This window comes from Microtus pennsylvanicus, chromosome 2 (genome assembly GCF_037038515.1).
Source record: "Microtus pennsylvanicus isolate mMicPen1 chromosome 2, mMicPen1.hap1, whole genome shotgun sequence".
Taxonomy (NCBI): domain Eukaryota; kingdom Metazoa; phylum Chordata; class Mammalia; order Rodentia; family Cricetidae; genus Microtus; species Microtus pennsylvanicus.
Window position 1 is genome coordinate 99,283,797 of NC_134580.1, and position 16,218 is coordinate 99,300,014.

Sequence of the window (16,218 nt, forward strand, 5' to 3'; positions counted from 1 at the left end):
ATACATTCACTAAATTTAACAAAACAGGACACTTAAAAGAGTAGACGTTAGTGTATATAATTTACACATCAATAAGCCTAACTAAATACTTGAAAAAAGTTAAGACATAGTGATACATGCTTTTAATCCCAGCACTTGGGAAACAGAGGCAGGCGGACCTCTCTGAGTTCAAGACCAGTTTGTTCTACATAGTGAGTTCCACACCATCCAAGGCTAGTGAGACTCAGTCTCAAAAATAAAATAATTAAAAACTTAAAATACAAACATATTCAGAGGAAAGGCAAGAGAAAATGAAAAAGGATAGAAACAAATAATACATAAAAGAAACAAGGGATAGGGTAGTAGCTCAAATGCCCAAGTACTGATATAATATCTAAGAAGCACAAGCACAGGGTTCAAACCCCATAACCAACTAAACAAAACAAAGCAACGACAACAATAAAAAAAAACCCTGTACAATTAAACTATAAAAAAAGTTAATAAAAAGGCAAATTAGAACAATGAAACTATTTAACGATTGATAATTTGGAGACAGTTATAAGAATATCTCTGCATCTCTTCTGTTGTTGAGACCTTGAGTTTTTAATCATGCCTCAACCTCCTTGGTACTAGAATTACGAGTATGTGCCATGGTGCTCAGCTCTCATACCCTTCTTGTTTTTATTTCTTTTCAGAGTTATTATTTCATGTGTGGGAGTATTTTTTGCCTACGTGCAATTTTGTGTGCCTGTGAAGGTCAGAAGATGGCAGCGGATCCCCTGGGACTGGAGTTACAGATGGTTGTGGGCTACCGGGTGCTGGAAAATGAACTTGGGTCCTCTGCAAGAGCAGCCAGTGAGTGCTCTTAAACACTAAACAAGCTCTAGCCTTGGCCCGTGTCCTTTTAATGAGTGTTTAAAATTGGCACAGCAACACAAGAAAAAGACCTGACCTGAATCTACCAAAATTGTGTTAAAACAATCTGAGTTTATTAATAGATACACAGATAATCAAAATGTGCTATATAGTGGACTACTATTCAAACTTAAAAACGGAGGAAATTTTGGTATATACTACATTTAAACCTTGAGAACTTTATGTTAAATCAAGCCAGTCACAAAAGACATACGTTGCATGATTTCATTAATATGAGGCACTTACAAAAGTCACATTCACAGAGACAGAATGTAGGATAATGGTTACCAGGGGGAAAGCAAGAAATGGAAAGCTACTGTTTAATGTGTTTGTGTTTTACAAAGTGAAATTAATTATGGAGATGAATGCAATAGGAACACAGTATGAGTTTAAAATACTTAATGCTACCAAGCTGCACACACACTTAAAAATGGTTCAGATAGTAAATTTTATAAGCATTTTATAATAACAAAATTGAGAAACAAATTTTTCAAAATTAAAAGCACAGATCTGATGGAGGAAGGTCATTGGTTAAGTAATAAAGAAACTGCTTGGCCTCATAGGTTAAAACACAGGTGGGAGGAGTAAACAGAAGAGAATGCTGGGAGGAAGAGGAAGTGAGCTCAGACTCAACAGTTCTGCTCTCTGGAGCAGAGGTGCCATGCTCCGCTCTCCTGGACAGACGCACACAATGAAGCAAGCCGCCAGGTCAGACATGCTGAATCTTTCCCGGTAAGACCAGAGCTACACAGTTTATTAGAGATGGGTTGATCGGGATATCAGAATTAGCCAGTGAGGGCTAGAGCTAATGGGCCAAGCAGAATGGGCCAAGCAGTGTTTAAATGAATACAGTTTGTGTGTTGTTATTTCAGGCATAAGCTAGCAGGCGGCCGGGGTGCTGGGGATGCAGCCCCAACGCTCCTATTACTACAACACAGATCCTTCCTCTCAAACAATCTACCTTTCTGTACCAAGTCTCAAGTGTGTTTTAATATATCTAATATTAATTTAATATATATACTTTTTCATATAAAAATAAAAGCTTTGGCTGATGGCACAGCTCACAAAGCAAAGATGAGGCAAGCCTGCTACCAGCCTGAAGGCCTGAGCTTAATCTCTAGAACCCACACAGTGGGAGAGCAGAACTGATTCCTACACGTCGACCCCTGATCTCCACATGTATGCACATGAATACACACACACACAAGTAAATAAGTAAGAGAAATGTAAAAGTGGCATGAAACTGAGAAAGGTGGCTCACACCTGTAACTCTAGCACCTGGGAAGCTGAAGCAGGAGAACTGACATGAGTTCAAGATTGGGCTGAGCACACAGACAACTCCAGATTGTGCTGGGCTACAGTGTAAAAACTCTGTCTTAAAAACAGGGGAGGGCCAGGCGGTGGTGCACACCTTTAATCCCAGCACTTGGGAGGCAGAGGCAGGTGGATCTCTGTGAGTCTGAGGCCAGCCTGGTCTACAGAGCTCCAGGACAGCTAGGGTTGCTATACAGAGAAACCCTGTCTCAAAAAGCAAGCAAACACAATAAACAAACAAACAAACCAGGGGAGGGAGGCTGGACTACACGCCAAGGCCCTGGGTTCTACTCTCAGCATCATATGATGTTTGTCTAAAGTAGTGGTTCTCAATCTCCCTAATGCTGAGCCCTTTAATATGCTTCCTAATGTTATGGTGACTTCCAATCATGAAATTATTTTTGTTGCTACTTAATAATTGTAATTTTGCTACTGTTATGAATCAAAATGGAAATGTCTGTGTTTTCTGATGGCCTTCAGTAACCCTCAAAAGGGGTTGCAACCCACAGGTTGAGAACTGCTGGTCTACAGCAACATAGTATTGAACATGAAAAGTATATAAAGAACAGAAGACCAAGAAAAACCTTCAGTGCCAAAAGAGTCCAAGACAGTATTTGAGAACAACAAAGAAACAAAATTAGAGCCACATTTAACAGCATATTTTCTGCTACTCACTTTACTATTGTCCCTTCAGAGGTGACCAATTATTTGATTTGATATGTAAGTTAATTCTAAGAGTCAAAGATCAGCATAACACAACTTGATCAAATAGAATGAAAGTTGTGGCCACATTCACCTTTTTTTGTTTGTTTGTTTGTTTTTGTTTGTTTCTTAAAACAGCGTTTTTCTGTAGCTCTGGAGTCTGTCCAGGAAGTCACTCTGCAGACCAGACTGGCCTTGAACTTACAGAGATCTGCCTGCCTCTTCCTCCCAAGTGCTGGGATTAATGACAGGTGCCACCACCGCCCAGCTCCACATTCACTTGAGTCTTCTGGCATCTAGAAGCTGATACCAAGAATCAGGCCCACTTTAGTTGATAGTCTTTTACTGAACACATCCCAAAGCCAATTAGAACATACCCAGAGAGGAAAACAAAACCACCCGCAATCTCCTTTTCTCCGTCACTTTCCTATTCATATCTCTGTCTGATCTGTGTGTCGTGTATCCCCACTTGGCTATATACCTTCTGTGGATGCAGGTCAGACCTTGTATAGTTCTTACTTTCTATGTCTCTCATAGTGTTAGGACATAGAAACTTTTAATAACATTTCTTAAAAATGAATTCGGCTGTTAAAATCAAAAGAACCGAACAAGCAAAGCTGGGAGCTAAGATTTAATTATAAAAATAACTATTAGTGTCAGGTATGGTAGCATACACCTCTAATCCTGGCCCTTAAGAGGCAGAGACTAGTAGATCTCTGAATTCAAGACCAGCCTGGGCTACACACCTGTCTATAAAACAAAAACAAAGACAAAACATCTATTAGGGTGCATTTTAGAATCAGCAGACTTTATATATTCTAGAATTCTGTTCTGCATGATGCATATATATTTGCATTTTGTCTTCAAATCTGAGAGGATGAAACAGGATTACTGCCAGCTTAAGGCCAACCTGTAGTAAATAGTAAGTTGAAGGACTGTCTGTGCTAAAAGTGAGTTCTAGGCTAGCCAGGGCTACAGAGTAACAGCCTGTCTCGGAAATACGCAAAACATACACACAAATATTATAGCATTAGAAAATTACTAGAGCTGGGAATATAGCTCAGTGGTAGAGCACTTGCCTAGCACATATGAAATCTAAATTCATTTCTCGCTACCTTCACCTCAAAAAACCTATTAGGTTGGACTATAGCTTCACGAGAGAGCTCTTGCCTGACGTGTGTACAAAGAACGCTGGATTCAATCTCTGGCACTGCCAAGATCGACAAATAAGGACTGGGAATCTAGCTCTGTGATAAAGTGCTTGCCTATCTTGTGTAAGGCTCTAAGTTCAACACAAAGACTCAAACTCAAACAAAATCACATATTTACCTAGGCAATATACTGAAAATTATGTGGGAAAACTTTGAATAGTATAGAAGAATATAAATAAAAATTACAGTTGCCTTTTTGCCCGACCATCTGGAGATGGAGTCTGCTCTTGCCCTTACATACACCTTCACAGTTATTCCCAATGTTTGTTTTTGGGGTTCTTGTTCTGTTCTGTTCTGTTCTGTTCTGTTCTGTTTGCAAGACAGGGTTTCTCTGTGTGGTCCTGGCTGTCCTGGAACTCGCTCTGTAGATCAGGTTGGCCTTGAACTCACAGAGATCTACCTGCCTCTGCCTCCCGAATGCTGGGATTAAAGGCATGCACCACTATCACAGGCTATATTTCTTTCTTTTATTAGGGATTTCTTGCCAAAAGAATCTACACAAGGTACAGATAATATACAAAGTTTAACAATGAAGTTAACACTGCTAACTTTGAGTCCAGACTGAGGGAATTTCAATACCATCAAAGTTCTCTGTGTGATCAACTATAAAAATGGTCCATTTTCCATGAACTCCTTTGAAGAGTAATTTCTTTTTTATGTTTTTTTTTTTTTTTGAGACAGGATTTCTTTGTATAGCTTTTGAGCCTGTCCTAGAACTTGCTCTGTAGACCAGGCAGGCCTCAAACTCACAGAGATCCACCTGCCTCTGACTCCCAAGTGCTAGGATTAAAGGTGTGTGCCACCCCCACCCCCCGGCTGAAGAGTAATTTCTTTAAGCTTGTGGACATAATATTTTTGTATTTGTTTTTCAAAAGCCTGTCTTTCTATGTAGTCCAGGCTGGCCTAGAAGTTTTAATAAAGATAAGGATAATGTATCTTCAAAATGTTATTTACATTTTACACAGTACTTGAGGCATGATATGTATATATGTATATTATATGTGTATATCATATATATAAATTAAAGAGAAATATCAATTATCATGTCTGTTTGATCCCAGAATATAGAACCACACTACTATTTGAGAAATACGGAGGTCCTGAGAATCACTAACTTTAAAACAACTCACAGGGCCAATCATCTGAGGATGTGGGAACTTGGAACTCACACATAAGGCTTAAGACTCTGTAACTGATGCAATCTCTTCATACATTATCCAAGTATGGCTAAAGATCTATATGCCCTATAACAACAATTCTTTTCTAGATATATAACCTAGAGAAATCCTCTATATGTACCAAACATGTTCACAGCAGAATTAACAGTACCAAGGTGGAACAATCCACATATCCACATGCAGCATAGTGAGTAAAGACACTATAGTTTATCAAGACCAACAAACTACAGCTACATATATAAGGTTATTCAACAAGAACTATGTACCATATGAATCCATCTATATAAAGTTCAAAATAGATAAAACTTTCCACTATGATTTAAGGGATATATTGGAACGAGAAAAAGTCAAAGACACCACTACCATCGAGCAGAGTGAGAGTGTTCTCAGGAAGGGTAAAGTGACTGAGGTCCAGAAGGGACAAAGGCAGAGCTCCCGAAACCTGCCTTGTCCCAGTCCTTGACTTGGCAGTAGTTACATAGGTTTGGGGCTTTATTTGTTTATTTATTTGCTTACTTATTTTTAAGGTTTATTTTTATTTAATTTAACTTATTCATTTATTTTTGGTTTTTTGGGACAGGGTTTCTCTGTGTAAACCAGGCTGACCTGGAACTCACAGATATCTGCCTGCCTCTGCCTCCTGTGTTGGAATCAAAGGCGTGCGCTACCAGTGCCTGGCAGTTTTTATTTACTCTTTAAGTGATTTATATGCTTTATCCTGTCTCGTTAATGTCACAACAAAATGTTGTAAGGAGAGACTTCTTGAGATAGCATGGGACCGATTTAACTACACATCAGTGCTATTTAGCAGGAAATGAGACATTGCTTAAAAATTTGGACTAGAGCCGGGCGGTGGTGGCGCACGCCTTTAATCCCAGCACTCGGGAGGCAGAGGCAGGCGGATCTCTGTGAGTTCGAGGCCAGCCTGGTCTACAAGAGCTAGTTCCAGGACAGGCTCCAAAACCATAGAGAAACCCTGTCTCGAAAAAAACCAAAAAAAAAAAATTGGACTGATAGTCATCAGATTCCTTCCTATATAATTTTATGATTTTTTTCATACCTTGTAACGATGGTTTTTATGAACACTACTCTGGAAGCAGTCCATACAGAGAACACATGTTGGATCAATTGCACAGTCCCTGAAAAAGATAAAGAATTAGATTCTGAAAACCAATGTGCACTGATACTTAAGGTATTATTAAATGAGTGAGCTTCGTATGTGTTGACAAAATGAACACAAAAATGCCCCAAATCCTCAGTTCTAAGAACACTTTGACCCAGCACTCAGGAGACAGAGGCAGACAGATCTCTGTGAGTTCAAGGCTGGCCTGGTCTACATAGTAAGTTCCAGGGCAGAAAGGGCTACAAAGAGAAACCCTGTCTTGAAAAATAAAACAAAAGAACACTTTGAAACACAGACAACACTGTTGTCATAATTTCAGTCTCATTTCTAAAACATTCAAGAGCACAGTATGTTTATTTTATAATTTTTAGTGTTACCTCGCTTCGAACTGTTAATTATTTGAAAAATTATATGAGAATTGCATAGAAAACTGTTTTTCTTCATTATCTGCCATGAAGAAAATTGCCACATTTTATAAACACTGTGCACTATAACTCAGGTTTCAATACAGACGAAATTTATTAGAATATAAGCATTACAATGGAAGGATCTTTCTTTTCTATAGTGATGGATCCCAAACACCTAGAACAGCACCTGGCACATAAGAAGCAACCTCTGCGTCAACAAAAATCTCTCCTCACTTTTTCCTTACAAATGTTTACAGTACACGATTCTATTTCATATTTTCAGAGAAACATAAGTTACTATAAGGTACAGAATTCAAGTTTTTAAAAATAAATTTTAGAGTTGGGTGTTGTGGCACACATCTGCACTCTCTGCACTCTGGAGCCAAGGCAGGAGAACTGAAAGACAACCTGAGCTACAAAGTGAGGTTAAGGTTAGTTTGGGCTACATACATACCTGTCCCAAAAATACATACACAAAAGGAATTTTAGGACCGAAGGAAGGAGCAAAGGGGGAGGGGAAAAGGGTGAATTTTAAACAGCTGATAGGACATAAAGGTTGCCAAAATTCTTAAAATTCTCTGTAAAAATATATATTCTAATCTGTTTAGAGTAGTTTCCAATTTAAATTTTGAGAATTCCATATGAACACTGTGTTTCACATAATCTCTATGCCTCCCTCTTTGTTCTGTGTTCTCTTCTACTTCCTCTCAAACTCATGACCTCTTCATTACACACACACATACACGTATGCGAACGTGCACGTGCATACACCCTACTGAGTCCATTTAGTGTTGCTCATGTGTAGATGTGTTTGGGGCTGCCCACTGTGACTGGAGCACCTACAGGGAGCTTGTCCCTGGAGAAAACAGACTTTCCCTCTCTCAGCAGTCACTGGTTGCCAGCAGCACTTGGTCTATGGTCAGACCTTGCTGGCATGTCAACTGGTGCTATCATAAAGCAGATCTTATTTAGGACACTGGAATGCTGAGCTTTCATGGGTGCAGCTTCCCTGTCGTGTTTAGAAAGACAGTATCTAGTATCAGGTGCCCTGGTCTTCTGACTCTTAAAATCCCCTCACCTCCATCCCCGCCTTTTCTAGACTGTTCTATAGGTATAAGGGTTGTATTGCAGATGTATTGGGCTGTGTACCCCACAGTTACTTATTTATTTTGACAACTTGCAGATCTCTATAATAATTTCCCTTGGCACTACTAACACTTTTGAATTAATTAGTAATGTCTTTTCTTGGGGTAGAGGGAACTATCCTAGACATTGTGGCCTGTTTAACTGCAACCATAGTTTCTACACACTAACCTGTCACAATGTTTCCAAGAAATTTTGGCAAGATGATGGCTACAAATGTTTATATGATGTAGTTGAAACTGTGCTTTGGTTTAAAATTTCTAAGAGAAAAACTAAATTGTTATACAATATAGAAAATATAATACAAATGCAAGAGTTTAACTATTTTTTTTCCTGAGAAAGTAACAAAATAAAAAAAAAACTGTTTTTGTAAACTTAACTAAGGGCTGAAGTGATGGCTCAGTGATTAAAAGCACTACCTGGATTCGATTCTCAGCACCCATAAGGCAGTTCACAACTGCCTGTAACTCCAGTTCCAGAGGGCCCCTTGTCTGAATTCTGTGGTACTAGGCACAGACACGCATTGATAAAATAAAAACATTGTAGGACACACAAAACTATTAACTATACATACTCAGTGAAGCCTAAAATGACAATCAAGCATAAACCATGAAACTCTGCTGATAAAGTCTAAAAAGGCATAGTTATAACCTAAATGACCGCAAGTAAACAAAGAAGAAAAACAAAAAGTGGTGCTAACATCTAAAGTCAAAAATTTCCACTGGGCATGGAGGTGCACACCTTTTAAGTCCCAAGTAGATCTCTGACTTTGAGGCCATCCTGATCTATATCGGGAGTTCTTGGCCAGATAAGGCTACATAATATGTTTCTGTCTCAATAAATAAATAAAAATTAAAAGTATAAAAAAATCAAAAATTTCAAGCAGGAATGTCGAGTAAGAAACTTCTCTAATATACAATGATATTTAAGACAATTCCTTTGCCCAAAACAAAAGGCCTACACCTGCCAGACAACTGACCTCTTACACTAACCTATATTCTAGCTGTTCCCACACAACCCTTGACCTACAAGTTCTAAAAAACAAAACTTCTGGAAGGTTTTGTTACTTTGTGGGTTTGAACCAAATTTCAGTTAGTGGTGAAAAGCAAAACAAAGCAAGCAAACAAATGTGCACAAGCGTAAGTTTTAACACATGTACAAAATCTGGATATTGGGGCTCAGGCTGTAATTTCATAGTGAGGTCTAGGCCAGCAAAGGCAACAGAATGAAACTCTATCTAAAAGATAATTAAGTGTATACACACACACACATATATGTATGTATGTGCATGTGTGTGTGTTTGGCATGACATGTGACCACAGGCTCTCTGTTACTCATGAGTATATCTTTATGAATACTCATAGATCTCTTACAAAAATCTTACTGTTTGATTACAAGGTCTTAAGATGTTGTTGAAGAAGTAGTCAGAATTCTGAAATATACCTTATATCAAAAGTTTCAGATAAAGTATGCTGACTACATTACATGTACACAATGCAAAAATCTATTTCTTAAATACTTTTGAAGAACAGAAAAAAGAGTGAGAGAAGTGTTTAATAAGAAATCATAGATTGTGCCAGGCGGTGGTGGCTCACACCTTTAATCCCAGCACTTGGGAGGCAAAGACGGGCGAATCTCTGTGAATTCGAGGCCAACCTGGCCTACAAGAACTAGTTCCAGGACAGGCTCCAAAGCTACAGAGAAACCCTGTCTCAAAAAACTAAAAAAAGAAAAAAAAGATAAAGATAAAAGAAAGAAATCATGTATTAAAAAGCAAACTCTATGAGCAAAAGTGGATTTAAAGCTTAAGGTAAAAGGAACTTAAGAGTAAATATACTATAGACAAATCAGGAAAAAGACATTGTGAGGCATGATGCAAACTATAACCCATAAATTATAACCAATCCTCTACCGTCTGAGGCTTACCTACAAGAATATGTTGTTTCTCCACTTTTGAAAACCTTCCCACACAACTGAAATGCTCCACTGTGTTTTAATTTCTCTAAGCAAATATCCGGATCCTCTCCAAATAAGTACCATTCCAATGGAGTGAATATTGATGTCTGTACATTCTCTTCCTGCTTTTCCAAATCTGGGTCCATCTCAGCAAAATAAATTGCTGGCACTAATTGTGCCAAATGGTGTAAGAAAGCAGTATAAAAATCAACTTGTTGATCCCACCACTGAAAAGAAGAAAAGATGACAATTAGACTTTCTTTTACTTTTACAAGTCCTTTTTTATATTATCCTTTGAGACATACACAACGATACTGATCATATTCACGACCACCCTCCCCCATCTGCACCCCCTGCTTCCCCATCCCCTCCTAACTCTGTGCCCTTTTCCTTTATGTACGAATCTCTAACCCATTAAATCCAATTTGTGCTGTCCATACACTGTAGCATGACAGGCCTGCCAGGGGACACAACCTTAAAGCCAGGTCCCCCCCCCCCCCCCGACGCACAGGGTTTCTCTGTGTAAAAATACTTGTTGTCGCCACACCCTTAAAGCCAAGTCGTCTCCCCCAACCCCCTCCCACCTCCAGACAGTACTCGTTGTCTTGGAACTCACTCTATAGAGCAGGGTGGCTTTGAATGCAGAGATTCACCTGCCTCTGCCTCCTGCGTGCTGGGAGTAAAAGTGTGTACCACCACACCCAGATACCAAGTACATTTTTAATGATCAAGGAGTACAAATAATGGCATAATTCTGTTCTTTCGAAGCAATTTGCAATATTTTATCTTTCATCAATACAAAATAAGAGGTGAATCAACTGGACCAGCAAGATGGCTTATCAAGTAAAAATGCTTGCCATCACACCTGATGACTTGCACTAACACGGTCTCAGAAAAGAACTGATACTTGCAAGCTGTGCTCTGATCTCTACATGTACAGTGTGGCACTTGTGTACCCCCCACACACTCACTAGATAAATGAATAAATAAAAAATAAATGCATAGATTAAACTTTCAAGTGTTTTTAAGGAATTGAATTACTTGTGGGTTTGCCATATATGCAACACAGCTAGAGAGTATAAGATATATGTCCTAATGTATAATATTCTTCAAGTTATACTGTTAAATAAAAGACAAAAGACCAGGCAGCTACACAGAGAAACCCTGTCTTAGGGCGGGGGGACTAACAAACTAAAGAAACAGCAAAAGGCACAGATTAGTGAGTCCATGTGCTACTGTTTATACAGAGGAGGAAAGAAGACATGTTGTATATGCTTATATTTAAACAGAAGATCTCTGGGGAAAGGGTTGGTACGGCTAAGGTAGAAAACTGCTTGTCTAGCATACAGGAAGTCTTGGCTTCCACCTGGCATCGTGACACACAACTGTAACACAGCACTTTGGAGGTAGGAGCAAAAGGATCAGAAATTCAAGATCATCCTCAACTACATACCAAGTTCAAGGCCTGAGTTATATGAGACCTGTCTCTTAAAAGGGGGGGGGATCTTCAAAATAAACTAACATTGCAAAGAGCCCTGGGAAGGATTTAGATTTCACTGTCTGCCTTCACTGTGTGATTTTGTGGAGGCCCAAAAATGTGAGCCTATTTCCACCTTGTCTGAAGGTTAGAGAGTTTCAGTTTGCTTAAAGTTAACAAGTATGGCTACACACACTCACCTAGGGCCTGGTTTGGACGTTAAATGGCCCACACAGGTATATCCACTCCACCCTGACCACAGGTCAGAGAATTCTTCTGTTCCTTCTTTTGAATTAAGAGGCTTGACCTAGGGAGTGGCTGCCTTCAGGGTACTAGGTCTAGAGTGGGTTCACTACACAAACAGAATGCTTTTCTCAAAAATTAATGACTTGATGTCTCAAGTATTGAAGCCAGTAACTGTTCTAGCTGTCCTTTGTATCATGTTAAAGCAGTCTTTCGCCTTCTCCTCCCTCTTGTATTGGGGTATAAAAGTGTATGGAAAATTGATCGCAGGCAAATTTCAGTATTCACTGGAATTCCTTCCCAGTACTATCCTCTGTTTCTGTTTTATTATTTTCACTTGTGTCTTTGTTCTCTTTACTAACTTTTCTAATCCTCATGTCCTTAGCCAGGTAGGTCGAAGCTGGCCTCCAAAAGTTTTGAATACCCAATGTCTGTCCCCCAACCTAACGCAGGCTCATGTGTTTAAACAGTTGGTCCCCAGCTGGGGGTGCTACTTTGGGAGGCTATGGAGCCTGAAGAGGTAGAACCTCACTGGAGGCAGCAGGGAGCCAAGGGACTGGCTCTGCCAGTCACAGCCAGCCTTTAGCACCCTTTGCCCAATCTCTGTTTCCTAGTCAGTCACAGAAGTGTGAGTAAGCTACCTCAGGTTCCTGTCACCAGATAGCATGCTTTCCTGACCATGGAACTAGGAGCCAAAAAACCAGTCTTCCCCTATACTGCCTCTGCCAGATGCTTTGTCCCAGCAAAGAGAAAAAACTAATTTAAACACTGTGTAAACTTTTATTTGTTTGTTTGGGGCTTTTGTTTGTTTGTTTGTTTGTTTGTTTGTTTGTTTGTTTCAAGACAAGGTTTCTCTATAGCTTTGGTGCCTGTCCTGGAGCTAGCCCTGATAGACTAGGCTGGCCTCAAACTCAGAGAACCGCCTGCCTCTGCCTCCCGAGTGCTGGGATTAAAGGCGTGGGTCACCACTGCCCGGCTGTAAACTCTTATTTGTATATGTGTGTGTGTGTGTGTGTGTGTGTGTGTGTGTGTGTGTGTGTGTGTAGTGTGTGTGCATGCACTCATGCATGTGTGCAGGTTCTATCTACAAAAATAATTCTAAAGCTTATTTAATCCCATATATCTCGGGTACAAAATTATTTTAAAAGTAAAACATTGAAACCTCAATGCCCATCAATGGAAGAACAAAAAAGAAATTGTAAAATCTATAATTTGTTCATTGTTCAAGTGTGCAAAAATACCAGTTATATTCACTAAAATACTTGTAACTGAAAAAGCTGAAGTCTGCTTAAATGTCTACAGATAAAAGTTTACCCATCCAGGCAGAACATATGACTCCTTGTCCTTCAGGTTTTAGGAGACAGGGTCTCACTTTGTAGCCCTGGCTGGCTTGAAACTCCACTATGTAGACCAGGGTGGTCTAGAGCAGAGATCCAATGATTCTGCTTCTGACTGCCAGATTAAAGGGATACACTGCCATGCCCAGCAGAGCATACCATTCTAGCCAGGCAGTACCAGCACTCAGGAGGCAGAGGCAGCCTGGTCTACAGACCAAGTTCCAGGACAGACTCCATACAAGAAACCCTGTCTCAAAAAACAAACAAACAAACAAAAAACCAAAACAAATAAACAAAACATATCATTGTATGTATATGTGTGTATATATGTATGTATATAATATATATATCCATAAAATACTGCCTAGTAGAAAAGGCAAATTTTGATTAATACAATCTTATGTTTACAAAAACAAATTCTAATTACATAAACTTTAAAATTTTCTACATATGTTGCTAGGAGTCTAACTATGTGGTAGTAATTTGTGTAACATATACAAGGCACTGGGTTTGATCTGCACCACAAAAAAATAGGTGTCCCAACTCCTGGAGCTCAACGCTTATTCTGCTAAAGCAAATGTAAGTAGACAGGTCTTTTAACTTTACTCTTCTTGATTTGTGTGATTTCACATTAAACTACAACAAAACCATAAAGGGAGAGTTCCAGGACAGCCAGGACTACTCAAGAAGCCCTGTCTTTAATCTTCCTTTTAATTTCTCTTGGGTTGAATGGAGCCTCTGAGCTAACAACTGTCTAAAGTCTTGAGTACTACTGTCAGGAGCCATTTCCCCCAAAAAGTATTGCAGGGACCATTGTCCTCCATTTCCCCCAAAAAGTATTGCAGGGACCATTGTCCTCCATTTCCCCCCAAAAAGTATTGCAGGGACCATTGTCCTGGGAATGTTTGCAGAGAGCCCCACACCCTAACTGTATTGAGAACTGTTTGTTGGCAGAGCCCACCCCACACCCAACTATCTTGAGAACCATCTGTTAGCAGAACCTGCCCCGCATTCCAACTATCTAGAGAACTGTTTGTGGTTGGAATCACAAAAGGAAAGATTCCGCTTGCATAGAGAACACTAGGTGTGTTGACTCACGACCAAGTGTCAACTTGTGACCATTGCTGCCCCCTGCCCCCATCCCAAGCCAAATTCCTCATCCAAGGGCTATATAAGCTGCTGCCATTACGCTAATAAACGGAGGCTTTGACAACAGATCTTGCTTGGCCTCCTTCCTCTCACTTGCCCATGTCTTTTTCAGATAGCGCCTCTTCGGGACCCTGGAATAACTGACCTGCCAGGTGGGTTACAATCCTAGACTAACTGACCCGCTGGGCGGTTACATACTACTAAATATTCTTATGCCTTAACACACACATACACAATTCATGTTTATAAACAATGTATTTACACCTGAATGTGGATGCCAGCAGTGCCCTTTCACGGATCTAATTACTAGCTCTCATTCCTCTGCTCTCCCCCTTATCTCTTCTTCAAAGCTCTGGTCGAGGCCTATCTTAATCATTTTTCACTGATTAAGCCAGAAAATTTCTCTCTAGTTAATTTTTTTGTTTGTTTGTTTTTAGATTTTCAAGACAGGGTTTCTCTGTAGCTTTTTGGTTCCTGTCCTGGAACTAGCTCTTGTAGACCAGGCTGGCTCGAACTCACAGAGATCTGCCTGCCTCCCGAGTGCTGGGATTAAAGGCGTGCGCCAACACCACCTGGCTCTCCAGTTAATTTCAATACAGCACTTAAACAGAAGACATTCACTCTGTACCCATATCTGATGTTCTAAATTACAAATATTCATTCATTTACATAGCATCCTGGGAGCCTAATCCAGGGCCCGCTGCATGCTAACAAATATGTTTTTGTTGTTGTTGTCTCTGTTGGGGACAAGGTCTCACTATGTAGCCCTGTCTATCCTGAACTCATTTTTGTAGCTGGCCTCAAATTCTCAGAGATCTGACTGCCTCTATCGCTGGAATGCTGGGATTAAAGGCGTGTATCACCACACCTAGCCATTAAATTGGTAAACTTAACATTTGCGTCTAGCCCTTTCAAGTAGACTGGAAGCTCCTGAGGAAAGGAACTGCCTTTCAAAACCCTTCGTACCCACAGGCACAGCACAAATACACAACCTAAGTTCTTGTTATCACTATATTAAGTACTTATTGCTAGAAATAACAAGGCAAATTATGACATTAAGCCTTCGTAACTCTGTTCCTAGAACCATTACAGTAGATACAGTACAACTAGACTCTTTTTGCAGTTTCCACTACTGTCACAACTACAGAATTTGCTTTTAATTTTTTTTTATTCTTTTGAGATTTATATGTTTTGATCATATTCAGCTCCCCTCCCCCAACTCTTTCCAGATCCATCTCTCCCCGCTTTCCTACCAACCTAACTTTGTGTCCTTTTTTTTCCTTTAAACCCATCAAGATCAATTTGTGCTGCCCAAATATTCTTGGATGTGTGGTCTTCCTCTAGAGCTGGCTTAACCAGGGACACTCTTTAAGATATAATAGTCTCCTTCTCCAGAAGCTAACATCGCCAATGGCTCCATGGCTAGGTTGGGGTTTCATGTCCACCTCCCAACTTCATGCTATGATTCAGTCTGGCTTGGGTTTGTTGACAAAACCACTGTAAGTTCATATGTGCAGCTTCCCTGCTCTGTTCCTTACAGTTACCCACATAGTCCATTGCCTCTACCTTTCTTTTCCAGTCCCCTTCCCATTAGAATCCCTGAACCGTAGGGGGATAGGAGTTCTTTTTTTTTTTTTTTTTTTTTTGGTTTTTCGAGACAGGGTTTCTCTGTGGCTTTGGAGCCTGTCCTGGAACTAGCTCTGTAGACCAGGTTGGTCTCGAACTCACAGAGATCCGCCTGCCTCTGCCTCCCGAGTGCTGGGATTAAAGGCGTGCGCCACCATCGCCCAGCTAGGAGTTCTATTATCATTATTATTATTGAAATATATTAATAAGTTTCTCTTGATAGCCCAGGCTGACCTGAAAATTACTACACAGGCTCTGAGTGGCCTTGAACTCATGGCAATTCTTCTGCTTTTCCCTCCCAAATTCGAGGATCACAAGTTTGAGTCACTATAACCAACTTGGAAATTGCTTTTCTTTTTTTTTTTTTTTTTTTTTTTTTTTTTTTTTTTTTTTTTTTGGTTTTTCGAGACAGGGTTTCTCTGTGGCTTTGGAGCCTGTCCTGGAACTAGCTCTGTAGA

At 39.9% G+C, this 16,218-nt stretch overlaps 1 protein-coding gene across 1 annotated transcript in view; it reads right to left on the reverse strand.

Moving 5' to 3' along the window:
- The window catches only part of Ubr1 (ubiquitin protein ligase E3 component n-recognin 1), a 129,508-nt gene that overhangs the window by 105,353 nt on the left and 7,937 nt on the right, over positions 1 to 16,218 (reverse strand). Inside the window, exons 2-3 of the mRNA XM_075961904.1 lie at positions 9,899 to 10,155; positions 6,360 to 6,438 (exon numbers count right to left, since the gene is read on the reverse strand). Of these exons, the coding sequence (XP_075818019.1) occupies positions 6,360 to 6,438; positions 9,899 to 10,155 (336 nt within the window). The remainder of the gene's footprint in view (positions 1 to 6,359; positions 6,439 to 9,898; positions 10,156 to 16,218) is intronic.